The 17,787-nt window shown below is 41.3% G+C and overlaps 3 protein-coding genes and 1 long non-coding RNA gene across 4 annotated transcripts; 2 read left to right on the forward strand and 2 right to left on the reverse strand.

The window, feature by feature from the left end:
* Nucleotides 1-836: 836 nt before the first annotated feature.
* On the reverse strand, nucleotides 837-5,650 carry slc30a1a (solute carrier family 30 member 1a). The gene is made up of 2 exons (XM_022211882.2): nucleotides 4,718-5,650; nucleotides 837-3,504 (listed from the first exon to the last, which is right to left on the reverse strand). The coding sequence occupies exons 1-2, from the start codon at nucleotides 5,289-5,291 to the stop codon at nucleotides 2,609-2,611; spliced, it is 1,470 nt and encodes a 489-aa protein (XP_022067574.2). The 5' UTR covers nucleotides 5,292-5,650; the 3' UTR covers nucleotides 837-2,608.
* Nucleotides 5,651-6,434: 784 nt separating this feature from the next.
* nek2 (NIMA-related kinase 2) lies at nucleotides 6,435-13,134 on the reverse strand. Its single transcript, XM_022211895.2, has 9 exons — nucleotides 12,478-13,134; nucleotides 11,102-11,319; nucleotides 10,754-10,994; nucleotides 9,325-9,407; nucleotides 9,116-9,242; nucleotides 8,738-8,972; nucleotides 7,542-7,596; nucleotides 7,365-7,441; nucleotides 6,435-7,051 (listed from the first exon to the last, which is right to left on the reverse strand). Exons 1-9 carry the CDS (start codon nucleotides 12,571-12,573, stop codon nucleotides 6,846-6,848), a joined length of 1,338 nt encoding a protein of 445 aa, XP_022067587.2. The 5' UTR covers nucleotides 12,574-13,134; the 3' UTR covers nucleotides 6,435-6,845.
* A 113-nt stretch (nucleotides 13,135-13,247) lies between these two features.
* On the forward strand, nucleotides 13,248-15,482 carry LOC127537723 (uncharacterized). The gene is made up of 3 exons (XM_051960832.1): nucleotides 13,248-13,757; nucleotides 14,351-14,477; nucleotides 14,786-15,482. The coding sequence occupies exons 1-3, from the start codon at nucleotides 13,300-13,302 to the stop codon at nucleotides 15,152-15,154; spliced, it is 954 nt and encodes a 317-aa protein (XP_051816792.1). The 5' UTR covers nucleotides 13,248-13,299; the 3' UTR covers nucleotides 15,155-15,482.
* Nucleotides 15,483-16,028: 546 nt separating this feature from the next.
* LOC127537724 (uncharacterized) lies at nucleotides 16,029-17,787 on the forward strand. Its single transcript, XR_007947538.1, has 2 exons — nucleotides 16,029-16,357; nucleotides 16,927-17,787. It is a non-coding gene; the product is annotated as an uncharacterized LOC127537724 (long non-coding RNA).

The following is a 17,787-nucleotide window of genomic DNA, read 5'->3' on the forward strand; positions in this document are numbered from 1 at the left end:
TTTTAACATATTTTTTTCTGGCTCTCTTTCCTGACAGATTTTTTATTTTTATTTTTTTACAGATGTTTTATGGTGTTGAACCTGCGCATGCACGTGAGCTTGTAAATACTACTTTTATTATTATTTTGACTTAGTCAAATGTAAGTACTGAAACCAGCCTAAAGATCTGATTAATTTAGAGATATATCATCTATTTTTTCCAGTGTCAATATTAAATTGTTTTTCACTCTGAAACTAGAAACCAGAGTGTTAATGGTGTTATTTTCACCTTTCATACCCTCAGAGAGACACCCAGATCCATTGTTTGTTGTCGTTTAGTGCGTACGTGTGGTTGTTTTGTTTGTGATTGTTTTACATCTCTCTGCGGCCATTTCGTGCTTCTTTGTGTCTCTTGGTGTGCCTTTATGAACGTAAAGCAGCACTCAGCAGTCTGTTTTGTTGCTATTTTTGAGCCGGTTTCGCTTCACTTTGTTTGCTTTTTGTGGTAGTTTGAGTAGAAGTCCTCGCCGTCAGTTCAGTTCACCTGTTCGGTAAGCCGTCCATGACACCAGCAAGCGGCTGTTTTCTGTCTGCAGCGCTGATATCTGGGCCACGGCTCTGGTTCTGCCCTGCAGGAAGGACGGCCTGACAGTGAAAGGTGCTTGTGATTTTACTGTAGCTTGTAAAGTCAGACTCCGGAAAATTAAATCTTCAAAAACGATTTGTTTTCTTTGGCTTTTTTCTTGACTTTAAACCTTATTCCCTTTGTTCTGTCTCCAATCTGTCCTCATTGTTGTGTCCCTCATGAAAACACACCCTGAGAGAAGCAAAAGTAGAGAAAGTACGACTAAGACAAGTTTGGGTTCTTCAACTGTACCAAACAGCCATATTTTGTTTTTATTTCACAATGACACATTGGACAGGTACTGTAGATATATATTTATATTTATATGTATATATCAAAAACACATCAGCAGATGTGTCATATCTAAAATTAAAAATAAACAAAACACTTTAGTTTTCAATTTGCACATAGAGCTCAAGTCATAAAAGACAGAATAAAAGTGACCAAACATTACAAATGAAGAAAAATACATTTCCCAGCACATATTTCTATATTGCATACACATTAAATTGAGAGTGGAAATATGAAACGTACCAAAGAACAACTCTGGATGATATCTGTGCTGATGAGGGAAAAAGTCATACAATTTCAAAGGCCACCATATGGACTTTAATTCAGCAAACAGCCAGCTCAACTGTCCAAAGAGAGCAGAGGACAGACGAGCTATACGATGAGTCATTCCCGACACAGTTATGAGTAATATTGGAGGATACCAGCAGGCGCTGGTAAGCAGCAACTAGAGCTCTTAGCGGAGCCGGTAAAAGTCGAACACCAGGTCTCAGTTTGGTCATGCAAACATAGTAGAACGTCCTGGAAATAGAAAAACTCCCTCAGCATGGATTGTGACAAGGTGCTGGACACATTCATGACGATTTCCAAACAAAAAAAATGAATAAACCGACAGCCACCATCAGAAAGCTTTCCAGTACAGATTCACACAGACAATAGTGTTTCACTAACGGCATCCAGTGCTCATTGCTTCACAACACACAACCCTCTGGCTTGCAAGGCATCAAATTTATGAATAAACATTGAATTAGGTGACGGTGCCGTCGCAAGAAGTTCCTTTACGCCGTGTCTATGATACGTAGTGCTATACCACAGCAGTTTGTTTCTTGTTTATCCTCATTTGAAAGGCAAAGTGAGAGTGTCGATACGGCTTTTGTATCCAAACTAATGACTGCAATTAAAACTGAGTCAAGGCCAGAGAAAAAGTCTGAAAAGACAAAATCATTATAAAAACATCACGTCTGAAAAAACCGACTACAGCATAGATGGTCTGTCAGAAATTCCAAGACAGAAAAATTGCAAAAATGTCTATCATCCAAAGTAAATATTACAAACAGCATCTACAGAGAGAAATAGATCATTTCTAATAACTTAAATACTTAAATTATTATGCAATACAATACTATTCCACTTGGGGCCAGAGGGTAAGAAAATAGATCTGCTCAAAGCCTACACAAAAGAAACTAGAAGGCAGACTCCTTAGCCAGCAGGTCCGTAGGCTCAAACTAAATAACCTAACGTGTGCTCCGAATTGCATGAGTTGTGTTGTGTCCATCTGGAGGAGAGGGCGTCTCTCTGATCCCTTCAGTCCAGTGAGAAGCTTTGGCACAGAAACACCAGAGGACACAGTGCTAATGAGGGACACTCATGCAGGCCTCGCTCCAGTCCTGGAGGAGATGAGGTCAGTGAACCCCAACATGCATCGCGACCAAACCGCCGGGGCTAGAGACAGCAAGAGGGGCCGAGGAGAGGCCGGCCGGGAGGGGCTGAGGGTAAAATGTGGAGCGAGGAGTGAGAGATGGAAAGAAACTAAGGCTCAAATGCATGAACGAGGTGGGAGTGGGGTGGTGGTTTCAGCCGTACAGAAATGTAAAAACAGAGAATGAAAGGATTTCCATATCAGGGCAACGACAGCTTCCTGCACACGACAATGATGTTTTGCCCCAAAGTGGTAGTTTTCCTGCTTCTCCTCTGCTTCTTTGTGTCTCCTCCATCTCACAGAGACGACTCCACCTCTCTGGCGACAGTGGCCTCGGCGTCGGACCGAGGGCGGACCTGAACGGCCGCGGCCTGCTCCGCGGTCTCGCTGATCACCTCCAGGGCGGCGGCACCCTTAGAGTCACTGCCGGCCTTCTTGTCGGCGTTGGGTTTGTCTGCAGAGCCGCAGCACAGCTTGGGGGCGCACTGAGTCCGACAGGAGAGCTCGCACAGAGAGTCCCGAGACTCTGAGTTGAACGTGACGAACTCGGGCTGGATGGTGGTGGCGTGGATGCCCTCATCATGGAAGAAGTCCTTGATGCGTTTGGCCACCTCCATGTAGGAAGTGGGGTCGTGGCACTTGATGTGCGCCGTCGCGATGATGCGGCTCCCGGCCAGCTGCCAGATGTGCAGCTCGTGGATGGCGAGCACGCCGTCCAGGCTCAGCAGCCGCTCGTTGACCCGGTGCATGTTGATCTGCTTGGGCACAGTCTGCAGCAGAATGAGCGCCGACTCCTTCAGGAGCGGGTAGGTGGTGTAGAGCAGGATGCACACCATGATGAGGCAGAGCGTGGGGTCCAGGTAAAGAACCCAGCAGGGGCCGGCAGTCTTCACGGGCGTCACCGTCGGACCCTCCAGCAGGTCAACAAGGGTCTGGTTGACATGCTTGTGGTCCGTGCTGTGGCTGTTGATGCACGGGTTCACACACGTCTCGTCGGCTTTGCAGGGCTGCCACACGAAGATAAGCACCAGAGCGTTGACCACAACGATGACCGAGCCCAGAGCGTCGCCCAGCACATGCAGGAAGACGCCTCGCATGTTGAGCTGCGACGACGAGTCGTGCTCGTGGTCCAGCTCGTCGAAGTGGGTGTTTCCGTTCATCTGCACCTCTGCGCTGTCTTTACAGTTGATTTCTGAAGATACAAAAGACAGAAAGGAGAGTGTAGTTTACTGGAGTTAAATAACCAGATGGACACAGATACAAATACAGTGTTCAGTGGCTGTAGACAGACCAAGAAGTGCAACAAAGAAATGCTGTGTGTAGGAACTCGGCTCATACAACCACTCACCCTGCAGGAAGAAGATACTATGAGTGGTTAAACTGTTTACATACATCATTTGAGGTTGAAGCAGAAGCCCGTGTGAACTGTGACACTGCGTAGTAATTCAGATTAAGCAAATTCTATTAGTAATTGGAGGCCGTGCGGTGGCGCACGCATCGCTGAGGGCACGGCACAGGCTCGCCTCCTTCCCAGGACACCGCCGGGTCATTCATCAACGGCTAATGGTGTGTCTGGGGCTGTCGACTCCACGGCTACATTGATGTATAACCCCATAACAGCAATCAGCACACAGAGGAGGAGGGAATATAGTCCCCATTTATTGAAACTGGCAGGGCTTAACAGTGTGGGGGGAAAAAAGGTCTTCTGTATGGGTTTAACCCTTCAGTGAGCAAGCGAGGGGGATAGACTGACCAGAGGCAGGCACAGAGAAGCTTTTTGGGGCAATCTGTTGCTTTATAATCGATAAGCGGATCCAAAACTCTCGACTTACCGGCACACAGAGATGGAAGAAACCAAATACCAGAACATGGCTGTAACAATCAGCCCATCACAGCTTAAAAACAATGCATCCACTTGTGTGCCAAGTGTGGAAATTCAATTACCATAAGCCACAAGAGCTTAAAAATCTTTGCTGAAATCTGGCATTTGTTAAAAAACAGGATGTTTCAGAAGCTTGCACACGTTTCCATGAGTCAGGTGACGGCGGTCAGTGTTACAAAACACGCAACCCGAGAATTCAACAGTGATGGTTTCCAAGGATAGAATGACCCAACAAAAATGTGATACCAAACACATATGTCTAAATACCATGGCTGTCGAGTAAACAATGAGGATTAGTTACTTAGAGAGCCCCTCAGGGAAGCCTGGAGGCATATAGATGTACAGTTATGCAATCTGGACTGTTAACAATGAAGATAAGTCTGGCACATGCTGTCAGATTAATTGTGGGACACAATAGGCGCTGGATTTGAAGGTTTGGACAGTTCTTACTGGGCTGTAATGGGCACATTTAAACAAAACGCAGACAAACAAGAGAAATTATGTTGCAGATGATCATATTTACCATTTCTTGGTCTGGTCTCACCCGGGCTATTGTGATTCCCCACCAGGTTGTTGGTCTCCTCTCCTGAGGATCCATTCCCAGCCTTCTGAGATTTACCGGCTTTACTCCTCTTGTTCTTACCCCCGTGAGAGTGACCACCGTGAGAGTGCCCGTGGCCTCCCCCGGCGTGCCCGTGGAACAGGCAGAGACCGAGCAGGTTGATCAGGAGCCCCGCGGCGCCGACCCCGGCGACCACCTCCGGGCTGTCGATCTCGTGGGGCTCGGTGAAGCGCTCGATCGCCTCCAGGACGATTGTGAAGCACAGCGCCGTGAGGAAGACGGCGTTGACCAGAGCTCCCATCACCTCCGCCCGGATCCAGCCGAAGGTGTTCTTGTTGGTCGCCTGGGTTTTCTCGGCGAATCTCACCGCGACCAGAGCGACCACCAGCGCGATGACGTCCGACAGCATATGAAAGGAGTCTGACAGCATCGACAGAGAGGAGGTGATCCGACTGACCACCACTTCCACAATGAAAAACCCAAAAGTCAATGAAAGCATGCATAGCAGCCGGGCACGATTGGGCTCACAAGCCATTTTTCCGTCCTCGTGGTCCTCTGTTGATTCAAGTTTCGGAGTTAAATTGACGTTTCTTCTTATCTTCTGTCGAAATCAGCCGAACATCAGCGAGCTAGCTTCAACTCCGAGCTAACGACTTAAGCTAGCTGGCTCCCTGAGACAATACGACCAATGCTAACGGCGTCCTCGTATTCTACTGATATCTGGCGACGGCAGCATTACTCGGCAACATCTGAAGGTAAACACCGGCGAAAACGGTCCGAGACTGTATTTAAGCCGTTTAAGTTCGCCGTGGTCCTCCCCAGCATATTCCAGATTCATTTGCCGACGAGCTCCGATTTGCAGACGGCTGAAACTTTGCACCCGAGCCGGTAAACTTTCCACACGGAACACGACGGCTGGGGGGACACGCCTAGGACGATTCCTATTGGTTAACAGGATACGAGAAGGGGTGCTATTGGTCAGATTTGTGCAAGTCTCGCAAGTAGGCGGAGAAAACAAGCCAGACAACAGCGGTTGCTACGCACGCTAACGACAGCTGTAATCTCGCGATGACATTCTTAATTGATTTGTAGATCTAATCTTGTGGTCTCAGTCAGAACTTGATATCAGATACTCAACCACCGTCTGAGTAAATACACAATCACTGGGGCTTTATTTTGCTTTCTGATTGATGTCCCATCACTGAAGATGATCCAATCAAATAAACTACAGAAGGAGCGTTTATTTCCTAATTTAAATATGTTAGTTTTTGCTATTGCCTTATTTAACTATTTTACTGTTGTGTTCTCACAGCAGTAAAATTGCACTGGATTTTTTAAAGATACAATTGTCTTTGATGGAGTTGATCGAAATGGTTTCAGCAAACAAACTAAATAATGTTTGTTTTACAATCAACCGTGAACACTATTGGAAAAGTGTCCCTCTGAATTCTATCTATTTGAATGTAAAATGAAGCATTCCCAGCTGTGAAGGCTTTTCATCATGGAGAGAAGCCTCTGGAAGTGGTGTTTGACTTTTCATGGGAAACTGATGACCCCTTGTGGGAACTACCAGTCTTGAGTCAACAGTATCTGTATGGTGTAACTGTAATGCAAATTATACACTTGTTTGCAGCAATTCTTATGGTGAAAGTGAACCATCTCATAATGATAATGCATCTTGTACTTTCATACATTTATTACAAATTGAAATTTCCTTCTAGATAGTAACATGTTAACTGTCATCCCTGGTACATGAGTTATTCCATATAAACTGCTCTCTCTTCATATACAAATAAATCCAAGAATCTTCTCTTTTATGTCTACCGCTGTAAAAATAGAGAAAGAAACAAAACAATACAGCAATAACGTACAGTGACAATCACAATAGCTGCCTGTAATATCTACACACACGCTCATCAAACCATCAATCTAAAAATACACTTAAAAGCTCGTTATAACATGTAACGATGCATAGGGTTGAGTTATTTGGCTTCAGAGCTGCTCAACTATCATAAATAAATTCTAAGCTACATCCAGCTGTTACCACTCTGAGCTAGCAGAAGTTTGACATTCAGTCATGTGAGTTTGATCAGCGAATGCCCAGGATCTGCCGGCTCTTGAACTGACACATCTTCTCCACTTCGTTCAGCGTTTGTGCTCGCACATTGGCCGCCTGCAGCCTCCTCAGCATCACCTCCTGGGACGTCACGCTCTGGCAACTATCGGGCCGGTGGTTCTCTTTGCTTTCGCCGGCAAAGTGGACTTTCTTCTTGCCTGGTGACAGGCTGTCCACATCTAGAGCCAAACAGCGAGAAGTCAAGTAACTTATTAACAAAGATCGAACTGAGTGTGACATCATGGGGCAGCACCAATTACAATCTAACATGATGGCTAGATGTCATTTGGTCAGGTGTGCAGTATGTTAAAATGCAAGTTTATTTTAAATTCTGCTTTATTGGTGTGTAAAAACTTTATTTACATGATATATATATATATATAAATAAATATACTTGATACCAGTCATTGGAATTCTAGACAGACACATTAACACATAAAAACACTGCTCAGCTCTTGTCTTGGTTCAGAAGTCTCCGCTTGATTCCCATACCTATGTCTTTGCCATAGAACAGTGCCAGTTCCCTCTGCTGCTGCAGGCGGCTGCAGTGCTTCAGTAAACTCTCAGCTCTGAAACGGCAGATCACAAAAAACAAAGATGTACTAACCAGCAGGAAACACTGGAAAAAATATTTTATGGAAAAACATCTTTTTTCCAATAAAGTTTTACCGTGAAAGCTTCTCATTTGACAGTCGCTCACGAACACACAGCTCCTGCTCCCGTTCTGCCATTAAAACACAAAAAGGACTGTTTTAGCAGTGGAATTTATGTTACTCATGTGTGGCAACCAATTTAATGCTTGCATTCATAGATTTGAGACATATATAGACACTGACACACATTTCGATTGCAGCATGTAATCTGCGCTGTCAGCGAGGGGCTGTAGGTGGAAGTATGTCAACATTTGGCTGCAGCACTTCTGTCACGAGCAACATGAACAAACCTGTTCCATCCAGCAAGTTTCCTCAAATACACTGTCATCTTTTCATTATCTTACACCTCCTGTTGTCCTCGTTTACGGGCATCAAAAAATCTTGTTTCCTTGTTTGAAAAAAATCCAAAAATTCAGCAAAAAAAATTCCTCAAATTTCTGAAAATTTGCAAAATCTTCAGGAAGAAAATTCCAACAAATCCTTAAAAGTTTACATAAAAAAATCCCCCAAATTTGGCAAGAAAATTGTCAATATTTTCAAAAAATGAGTAAAAATCTTCCAAACAAACCCCTAAAATATCGGAAGTGATTACATATCCATCAGTAAAACTTCTGATATTTTCTTTAAGAACATTCACAAAAAAATCTAACAAAATCCAGCAAAATTCGCTGGATTTTGGTTGATTTTTTTGAGAATGTTCTTAAGAAATATTTTTAACATCTTTTTTTCCACCAAAAAATATTCAAATATTTCCCAAAAATATTGAAAATGTGAACATCAGAAGTTTCACTGTGAAAATATTGCATTTTTCCACATTTTCAAACTTTAAAACGGATCAATTTTGATCCACAGGACAATACCAGGGTTAATCTCAGTATGTTCTGCATACAACCTTAAATGTATTTCATTAAAACAAACAAAAAAAAAAATCACATAATGCCCATAAGACATATACAGAATTATTTATCATGATTTTGTACAAGAGCAATGAACACAAACAGATGTCAATGAAACACTGTTCATATAAAAACACACACTTCATATTTAAAAATGTTTCCCAGAGTCCACAGCAATACTAATCTTTCATCATAAGCAGCTTTGAATAAGTTAATGCAGTAAAATGTGGCCAGTCAGCAGGGGTCACACCGTCTCCTGACTGCCCTGGAATTGAGGTCTGAGTGGCACAAACGGGGCTAAAAATAAAACTCTTACTCTCCAGCCTTTCCTCGCGTTCCTTCAGAGCCTGTTCTCTGTCTCGCAGCGCCTGTTCCCTCAGCCTGAGCTCTGCAGGTGAGGCAGCCGCCGGTTCAGTCGGTTTGTGGACGGGACGGTTGGGGTCGTCCGATCTCTGTCGGGGTCGCAGCTGCGCCTTCCTCTGCTCCTCGGCGACGGCGTCGCTCAGCAGGCTGCTCTGGAGGATAGACTCCACAGAAGGCCTCAGATAGTCCTGGCAACGGAGCGGACAGGTTAATCTACCCCGACTGCACCGAGACACAAAGAACGTAGCTGACAGCACTGGCATGCTGCCTGGGAAATTGAACTACTGTCTCCAACTATATTACAGTATTGTTAAATGATTCTTCTTCTAACCTTTAAGTAGAGCATTTTGCCGAGTAGGGTGTTCAGTTCCTCGGAGTAGCGGAAGGGGATTCTTCTGAACTTCCCCTCCCTGATCTTTTCAGCCAGCTCTCTCTGGTTGTAAGCAGTAAACGGAGGTCTAGACGGGAGAAACACAGGAGAAACTGACTGATCTGCAGCCAGACGGTTTGCTAGGAAAGCAGAGGAGTGGAATAACTTACGATAATGCACAAAGTTCATACAGCAAACATCCCAGTGACCAAATGTCAGACTTCTCGTTGTACGACATCCTGTTTATTTGCTCCTGAAAGAAAGGAGAGATAGTGACAAGTAGTGACAAGGGTGGCTGCTTAACCCTGCTGTTGTCCTCATTTATGGGCACCAAAAAATATTGTTTCCTTGTCCGAAAAAAATCCAAAAATTCAGCAAAAAAAAAAATCTTCAAATTTCTGAAAATCTGCTCAACCTTCAGGAAGAAAATTCCAATAATTCCTTAAATGTTTCCCTTAAAAGTTGTATTTAAAAAAAAAACAAAACCAAATTTGGCAAGAAAATTCTTGTCAATAATTTTAATAAATTGGTAAAAATCTTTCAAAAAAAAAATCCTAAAAGTATCTAAAGTGATTACATATATATCAGTAAAACTTCTAATATTTTCTTCAGGAACATTCACAAAAAAAATGATTGATTTTTTATATGAATGTTCTTAAGAAACATTTTTAACATTTCTTTTTTCCACCAAAAAATGTTCAAAGATTTTCCAAAAATTATGAAAATGTGGACATCAGAAGTTTCACTGTGAAAATATAGTTTTTTCTCCACATTTTCAAACTTAAAAAGGGTCAATTTTGACCCGCAGGACGACATGAGGGTTAAGATATGATGATTTTTAGCCCTAAAAGAAATCCCTTCAAATGCAAAAATAAAAACAGAAGGAGTTCTTCTGGAAAAATCTGGCATGCTTCTTTATTACACCAAAGATAAAAAATAAACAGTTAAACCAACATCAGAAATGTTGGCCAGAGTGTGGAGAGCTTGATGTAGATCACTCACATATTTGTTGAAAATAACTGTGTTTTGGGAAACCATATGTGAAGAGCTACAACTAATAATGGCTCCTAAGATCCCTTTGAGCTGCAGTGTGCTTCATCATTGGAATTTTTCTGAAGAGAGTGTGTTGGGAAATGACAGATATTTAATGAAAATACTACTAGTGGCATGTAAAAAAGCCATAACAAGAAACTGTGGGAAAACAGGACCACTAAACAAAGGACCAATTGTTGGAAATTACTGAAGAAATCTATATAATGGAAACGCTAACTCACAAACTGAGACAACAGGAAGCACAAATGGACAAAAAATGGACTAAGTGGACAGAATACAGAACTCAAAATGGCAACGCTGGAGGGGAACAAGGGGGAAATTACGATTAATAAGACTGAAGGAGGATGTAGGTGCTCTGTTACTACCCAGGCATTGTTCAATTATTTTGTTTGTTTGTTTTTCTTGGTTTGTGTAATTGTCTAAAGATAAATAAAAACTTGAGGGAAAAAAGATTAATAAAAACAGAGTTCCAATGAGAAAGGTCAAGAGATCAGATTTAATGCTCCAGATATCCCCGAAATATAAGATATTCAGAAGAAAACTCACCGGAGACATGTAGTAGGGTGTTCCGACAAACGTCTTTGCAAAGCTGGTGTCGTGGTTGAGGATCCTCGCGAGGCCGAAGTCGCCGAGTTTGACGTTCTGCTTGCTGTCAAGGAAGATGTTGGCTGGTTTCAGGTCTCTGTGAAGAACCGTGGCCCTGCCGTCACTCCGTCTGTGACACTCTTTGAGGGCCAACGTGAGCTGAGCCATCATTCGTAGGATGAACTGCTCCTCCAGATAACGCCTGCCGTGGGAAAAACACAACCAGTCTTAACTGTGTAGATTCAGTCAAACTGGAGGGAGATGTAAATACACAAAACTGAAGTACATTGTGTTTTCAAAGACCATTACCTTTCCTTGATGCAGCGGCTGATGAGACTGGACAGGTCCCCGCCTTCGCAGTACTCCATTACAATATAGAGCATAGTGTTGGTCCGGTCTATGATGCGGTCGTAGTACCTCACTATGTTCGGGTGCTTGAGCTCCCTCAGGAGGTTCACCTCTGACACCAGCATCTGCTTCTCACTCTCTGCCATGGTGCCATAGTCCAACTCCTTCCACACTAGAATCTAAAGGACAACAGGCCTTAAATTAAAGAAGAACAGAGCTTAAAGGCAAACACCTCATGAGTGGGGAAGGAGTGAAGTTATCAGGTAGAAGTCAGAGTGGTGATGGAGAATAATCAACTCACATCAGACATTACACTATCCTAAAACAGAGACTAGAGATGCAATTGAAATCTGGGAAGGAAAGCTATGGACATCAAAGCCAAGAATGACTGTTTAACATCACTCATTCAAAAGTAAAAAATGGGCGTTGCACCACTAACATACAGAGAGTTAAGGCAGATCACTTCTTATCTATTTCGCCCAATTCTTAACTGTCATCTCTCTCTTCTCTTAAAGGGACAAGCGCCCCAGAAAAGTCTTAAAATATCATAAAACTACCACTGAAAAGATGCAGGGACATATTGCCCCGTCTGGCTGCCGTTTTGAATGTTAGACCAGGACATTTTAAGTTGTGTTATCGCTTCATATGAGCTTGAGAATATGGCTGAAGGAATAATTAATCATTTTCAAATAGAAACTCCAATTTGAAACAATGCAATTTGCAAATTGGAAAGACAAATTTAGGGGAGCTCGGACCCAGAGTCACTCATTGTGTGATAGTCTTACTAAGCAATGCTTCTTTACATGCTTTAAATTGATTACACGGTGAATACTAAACTGTAGCTTGACTTTAACAGTTAGATGTCCACAAAGCGTGGACTTTTCTCATAAGGCACTAATAATAACAATCATAACTGATTACAATACATTCAGGCATGTCAGCAGGCCTTTTACATTTAAGATATTTTGTGACATCTCTGCAATAAAAACAAAGTTGTAAATATAAATTATTGATAGCTATGTTCAATTCAGCTTAATAAAACTCCTAATAATCAGTAACACCTGAGCTTCTCCTCAAAATGTCCTCCAGGTAGAAGATCCAAAATGGTTGGATTCATCACACACGTTGCAGAATACACTCCACCACCTATTTGCATGGGTGTTTGTTACATTTTGCTCAATGTTTACGCTAAAAACACCAACATGTGATTGTTATTCCTTGTTTTCAGTGCTAAGCGTTGCCTAGCATCGAGTATCAATAGCAGCCCGGTGGTCGCTCAGGACAGGTAACCGTTAGCTCCAGGTGTGTGGCGGTGTGTTTCTGTATAAGTTACTCACTTTCCCGTCAGTTTTTCGTCTTATTTTCTGACATCTTCCATAGGAGCCGGAGCCGATAGTGTACAACACTTCGTAGTCCTCAACACGGGACGGCATCTTGTTTTAGTCAACGGACGCTAACGTTAAAAGTTACCGAACTTTACGTTAGCATCAGCGTTTGGCTGCAGTTTGAACATAAAACTAAACTAGCCGCTTTAGAATTATAGTCTGACTTTACTGTCGTACTAATGATACCTTTTTTCTGACGATAACGATAAAGAATTAGGTCCAAAAAATTGCCTTTTGCCTTCTCTACTCGGTCATTCACGCTTGTGTGATGCAGTTAACAAAACAGGAAGCGTTCGCTCTTAGTTTAAATCGGTGCCGAAATCCTCAACGCTGATTGGTCCGCTCTGTGTGCAATGCAAGTTCTGATTGGTCAGTGCGGGGATACAAGTTGTGAGGTGTATGTGTGAGGTTGCTAGGCGCCTGAGAACCGCGACAGCAGCGCGGGGTGATGACGCGTGTTTAGCGCTCCACGAGGTGGCGCTAAAAACACACGGTGAAGTCAGAGTGTTGTGAAGGAGAGAGGGTCAGGAGATTGAATTATTTAGGGAAACTTTAAAGATGTTTTGATTAAAATAAAAAAGGGAATTAAATTTGGCATTTATGTTCCCATGTATTCCTCACTGGAATGTAATCTGTGGTGGGGGCTAATCTAAACTTCACAAGGTTTCATAAAAATCAACTGAAAGCCTCAGTGTTTACAAACGGTGACGTCACGAAGTCACGTGATTCCACATTCCCGCGCCGGTTTGCGAGAGGAACCAGAAGAACAATATCATGGCTGACGATAACAATGCGAACTATCCTTCCGTGAAATTGTCCGATTATGCTCAATCCTTATCACCTGAGGCCCGACAAAGATACGTGAGTAAGCTGAGATATCAGGGAAACAGTAAAACCTTGCCAGATCCCTACAATTTGAAGACTGGATGGGTTGACGATCCTTCATTGTGGCCGGACATTTCCTTCACCGACATTTATTTTTACTTGATTGACACCCCTGGGCAGTTCACCCACGACAGTTTAAGAGCTTACAAATCTCTGAAGGCATATGAATATGTGAAGAGTGGACACGTGCTCCCTATTTTTTATTACGACCTGGATTCTCCATACTGTATTTTGAAGACCAAAGTGATCCCTTCCCAACATCTATGTGACGAGCCCCATCAACCCTGGGTGTGTGTGAAGAAATCGGAAGGGACTGTTTACTGTGCGCACTGTACATGTATAGCAGGGTAAGATTATAATGTTAAAATCAATTTATTAATAGTTGCTTGGAATGTTATTGATTACATAAAATATTCTTTGAATATTTTCAAGATATTAATACAAAATAAGTAAACAGAATTATCATTCCTGTAATAATATCATAAATATTCTAATTTTCCAATATTTTCCAATTTCATTAATTATGAAAGCACAATAGGTATAGATAATTGAAAATAGGCTTAGATACATTTAAGTTTACTTTTGATATATACTTGGGGAAAATAATCAATTTTGAACCAATTTATTAAATGTTAAAATACAAATTGATTATTGATTGCTTGAAATACTTTTTGAAGCTTTAAAATTATTTGTACAAAATATGTAAAACAACATTTTAAATATCTGGGGAAAATATAAATTTCTGACCTTTGATAACTAAATTTTAAAATTGCATGTGCCAGTAACACTCCAATGTGTTTTAATGAGGCCATACAAATTGATTATTGATTAAATGAAATATTTGTTGAATATCTTATAAATATTTGTAGAAAATAGACCAAATTTGTATTGGATAAAACAAGTTCACAAAGACATATGTTAACATTAGACTTTTTTGCAGACTTGGAGAAGTGTGCAGTCATGTCGCAGCCCTCCTGTTCAAGGTCGATGCGACTGTCCGAGCAGGTCTGACATCAAAGGCCCGTACAAGTGATGCTCGCAAGCGGAATGCTGCTTACATGGAGGAGGTATGTGGTATGATTTAATTTGTCCCCAGTTAAATATGGTGACTTTTTGATAATTCTCTGACACTTGCCAGGGTATCTTAATGTCTCAAGATTTAACATTTTTGTAATGTTGGTTGTTAACATTTTTGCTGTTTCTTGAAAAGGACTCTGTATTAGTTAAATTCACAATTTTCACCAAGTGAAAGTTACTATCCATTATGCCTACTCTATTCAGTGAATGTTACATTAATATCTGATCTAAATATTCATGATAATTTATAGATTCCGAATTACTAAAAATCATTTACTTCACACCAATTATATTTCAGCTTCAACCGATTCCGATGTGCGAGTTTGACTTCAGCAGCGGCCAGAAGAAGACGAACCCCATCAAGACGACATCTGCCACCGGAACAGCACCACTACCTGACCTGGACCGCCTGAAGGCTCTGTATGCAGTCTGTCCCGATGCCGTCTTCTTCAAGACTGTACCGCCCCTGGATGAGGAGGAAACAGATACTGCAGAGGAAGACGTAGAGACAAGCTCATTCCCACCTCCTCTTACCAGCCTTGTGATTGAGGACGACATTGATGAGGAGAACATTAACGAACTATGTGACCGGCAGTGGCGTTCTGTAGAGCCTCAATATGACTTAGAAAGATATATGAGTACAAATTGTAAACCAGTTGCCCAGTAGTCTGCCAATAATTATTTTTCCTGTTTAATTACACATGTAAAAAAAATTGCCCCCCCCTTTCCCCATCCCCCATCAATTAAAATATATATATATATATATGTATATAGATATAGATATATAATTATGAATTAAAAATACTACATCTTCTGATGGGAATGGTGAATTTATTATTTCTATTGTATTTGCTGAACAGAGCTCTGTTACATTCCGGGGATGAGTGTATTAATTGAAGTGATTTGCATTTGTTCTGTCATTTATGTCTCTATGGGAAAATCATTTTTAAAAAAACCAATAAAACATATTGAAAAAATAAAAAACAAAAATAATACATCTTCTGTTAATCTTCAACAAGATGTCAAAGAAACGTCAAGAAGTTGCTGTATTTTTTGTCTGCAGTATGGCTTCTATGTAACAGTAACAGACCCACAGCATTGGTGATCGAAAATAGGACAATTCTAAAAAACGATCGCTAGACGCATACAGAAACACATATGGTTACAAATATGAGGCTGCTGGCTTAAGGAGATGTTATTGAATATGCTTCATTCGACTTTAGTATACTTTCATGGCCTGAAAAGGTAACACATGACAACACTGAACCAAACCCAAAGTGTAGAGATCGCTTCATGCGAAGAATGCGACACTAAATCAATATCTTTTGGTAAATAAGCTCAAAGTTGGACATACTAAACATGCTAAGCTGTTGAATAGTTTACCTGAAGAAAAGTGGGAGCCACAAACACGATCTCTGCTGCTTACTGGGGTACAATTTTTCCTGTTGATGGCTGAAGCCACCGCCATCTTCTCTCTCCTGAAATCGGTATTCGATGAAATTTCAAGCCTGATCCTTTCTCAAAACGCTTAGTGCAACCAACAACTACACATGATATTACCATTGTGGTAAATACAAGTGCATTTTCATTCATGAAAAGCGATAAATGTACGTATTTGCTTCAAACCCGATACCGTTCTCGTTGCAAGCCGTTATGTTACTGCCGGTTCTTGCCAACCGGCGGCCATCTTGTACCATGTGACCATAACAAATGACGTCACGCTGGCATTTCCTATATGAAAGACCACCCTGCAGAACACCTCACACACTAAATGATTCAGGGCCCCAATACTGTTATTATTTTGTCTCAGAACAGTCCTCTACTTTTCTTGGATCCTTTGATTTTTGACTGAGGAGAGAAGGCTTGCAGAGTCAGTAACTTCTTTTAAACCACTTCTTTAAACCCACCTTTATAGATTTGCTTTTATATTTTTAGCTTTAATTAGTTTCAGTGTTCTATTCTGTATCATGTCCTGTTTATTTTATGTTCTCTCTAAGCTTTATTTTAATTGTAGCTGCCTTGTTCTTTGGTGTGTTGTCATCTTTAATTCTTCCCTAATTTGTTCTAACTTTTAATCTTCAGTCTTCTTCAGTTTTTAAACTGCTCCGTTCCTTTGTTTGATATGCATGCTATGCTAGCTAATTATTCATTGAACTTAATAGGATTTTATTAGGATTCTACTCTTGCTTGTCTTTAGATACTAAAAAGTCATTCAACATTTAACATCCATCTACCCGTGACTGAGTAATATTTCAGCATAACTAAATCAAAAAAGATTTTACAGTGTTTTAAAATCCTCCAAATCTAATTTAATCAACTGGCTTTCAGTCCTTGCAAACAGTTTGATGGATCAGAATATCAAAAATTGCTAACGGGAGTAGAAAAACACCTCACATATGATGTAAACAGCATACTTTTGTTGTTTGTCGTCTCTGACAGTGACTGACGTGGTCCTCGGGGCTCGCTGGCCTCATCAGGCGTCCTCGGTTATTCCTGAATATGTGAAAAGCTTTCTGGTTATCTGGTCGTTGGATTTGAGCATCAGGACCACCTGAAGAGTTGCCATCTGAGAGCAGCGACACACAGCGACCTCTCACTCTGCTCCTATATCTGGACATCACATATGTCACTTTCTGCACATACTGTGTGTCTAATAAACAGTCTGGCCTGAAGGAACATTCCAGACGCATCTCTGTGTGGTCATTCTACATGAATTTGAATCATTTTGTGTCTTTTTTTGACCCTTCTATGCTTTTGGTGTAATTTAGTGTATCTTTGTGGTGACTTTGTATAATTTAGTAATAATTTGTGTTTTTCATGCCGATTTTGTGTCATTTTATGTCTCTTTGCAGTAATTTTGTGTTTTCATGCTTACTTTATGTGATATTGTGTCATTTTGTGGTCATTGTGTGTCTATGTGGTCATTATACTTTTATTGTGGTCATTTACTATAATTTTCTGTCTTTTTGTTGCCAATTTATGCTTTCTAAAGATGTTTTTGGTGTAATTTTGTGTACCTTTGTGGTGATTTTGTGTTTATTTTGTGTTTTCATGGTTACTTTGTTGTATTGTGTCATTTTGTGGTCATTTTCTGTCTTTTTTTGGTCATCCTGTGTCTCTATGCGGTCATTGCACAAGATTTAGGATCATTTTGTGGTCCTTTTGTCCTTTTAATGGTGTTTATGTGATTGGTAAAGCCAGTTGGTATGTAAACAGAATCCATTTGCCTGTTCTGTGAAGTGTCTGGAGACAATCTGAACTGTAATTGGTGACATAGAAATAAAATGTAATTGATTTAAA

This window comes from Acanthochromis polyacanthus, chromosome 16 (genome assembly GCF_021347895.1).
Source record: "Acanthochromis polyacanthus isolate Apoly-LR-REF ecotype Palm Island chromosome 16, KAUST_Apoly_ChrSc, whole genome shotgun sequence".
NCBI classification, from domain to species: domain Eukaryota; kingdom Metazoa; phylum Chordata; class Actinopteri; family Pomacentridae; genus Acanthochromis; species Acanthochromis polyacanthus.

Bases quoted from the DNA above. Each gene is read 5' to 3' on its own strand.
- LOC127537723 (XM_051960832.1), top strand. From the start codon at position 13,300: ATGGCTGACGATAACAATGCGAACTATCCTTCCGTGAAATTGTCCGAT. The intron at 13,758-14,350 runs GTAAGATTATAA...ACTTTTTTGCAG, and splicing joins CACTGTACATGTATAGCAGG to ACTTGGAGAAGTGTGCAGTC. The intron at 14,478-14,785 runs GTATGTGGTATG...ATTATATTTCAG, and splicing joins ATGCTGCTTACATGGAGGAG to CTTCAACCGATTCCGATGTG.
- nek2 (XM_022211895.2), bottom strand. From the start codon at position 12,573: ATGCCGTCCCGTGTTGAGGACTACGAAGTGTTGTACACTATCGGCTCC. The intron at 9,243-9,324 runs GTAAGTTATTCC...TCTCCCGTCTAG, and splicing joins TATGAACTTTGTGCATTATC to ACCTCCGTTTACTGCTTACA. The intron at 7,052-7,364 runs GTATGGGAATCA...GTTTGGCTCTAG, and splicing joins GTTCTATGGCAAAGACATAG to ATGTGGACAGCCTGTCACCA.
- slc30a1a (XM_022211882.2), bottom strand. From the start codon at position 5,291: ATGGCTTGTGAGCCCAATCGTGCCCGGCTGCTATGCATGCTTTCATTG. The intron at 3,505-4,717 runs GTAAATATGATC...TTGTATCTTCAG, and splicing joins TGAGACCAGACCAAGAAATG to AAATCAACTGTAAAGACAGC.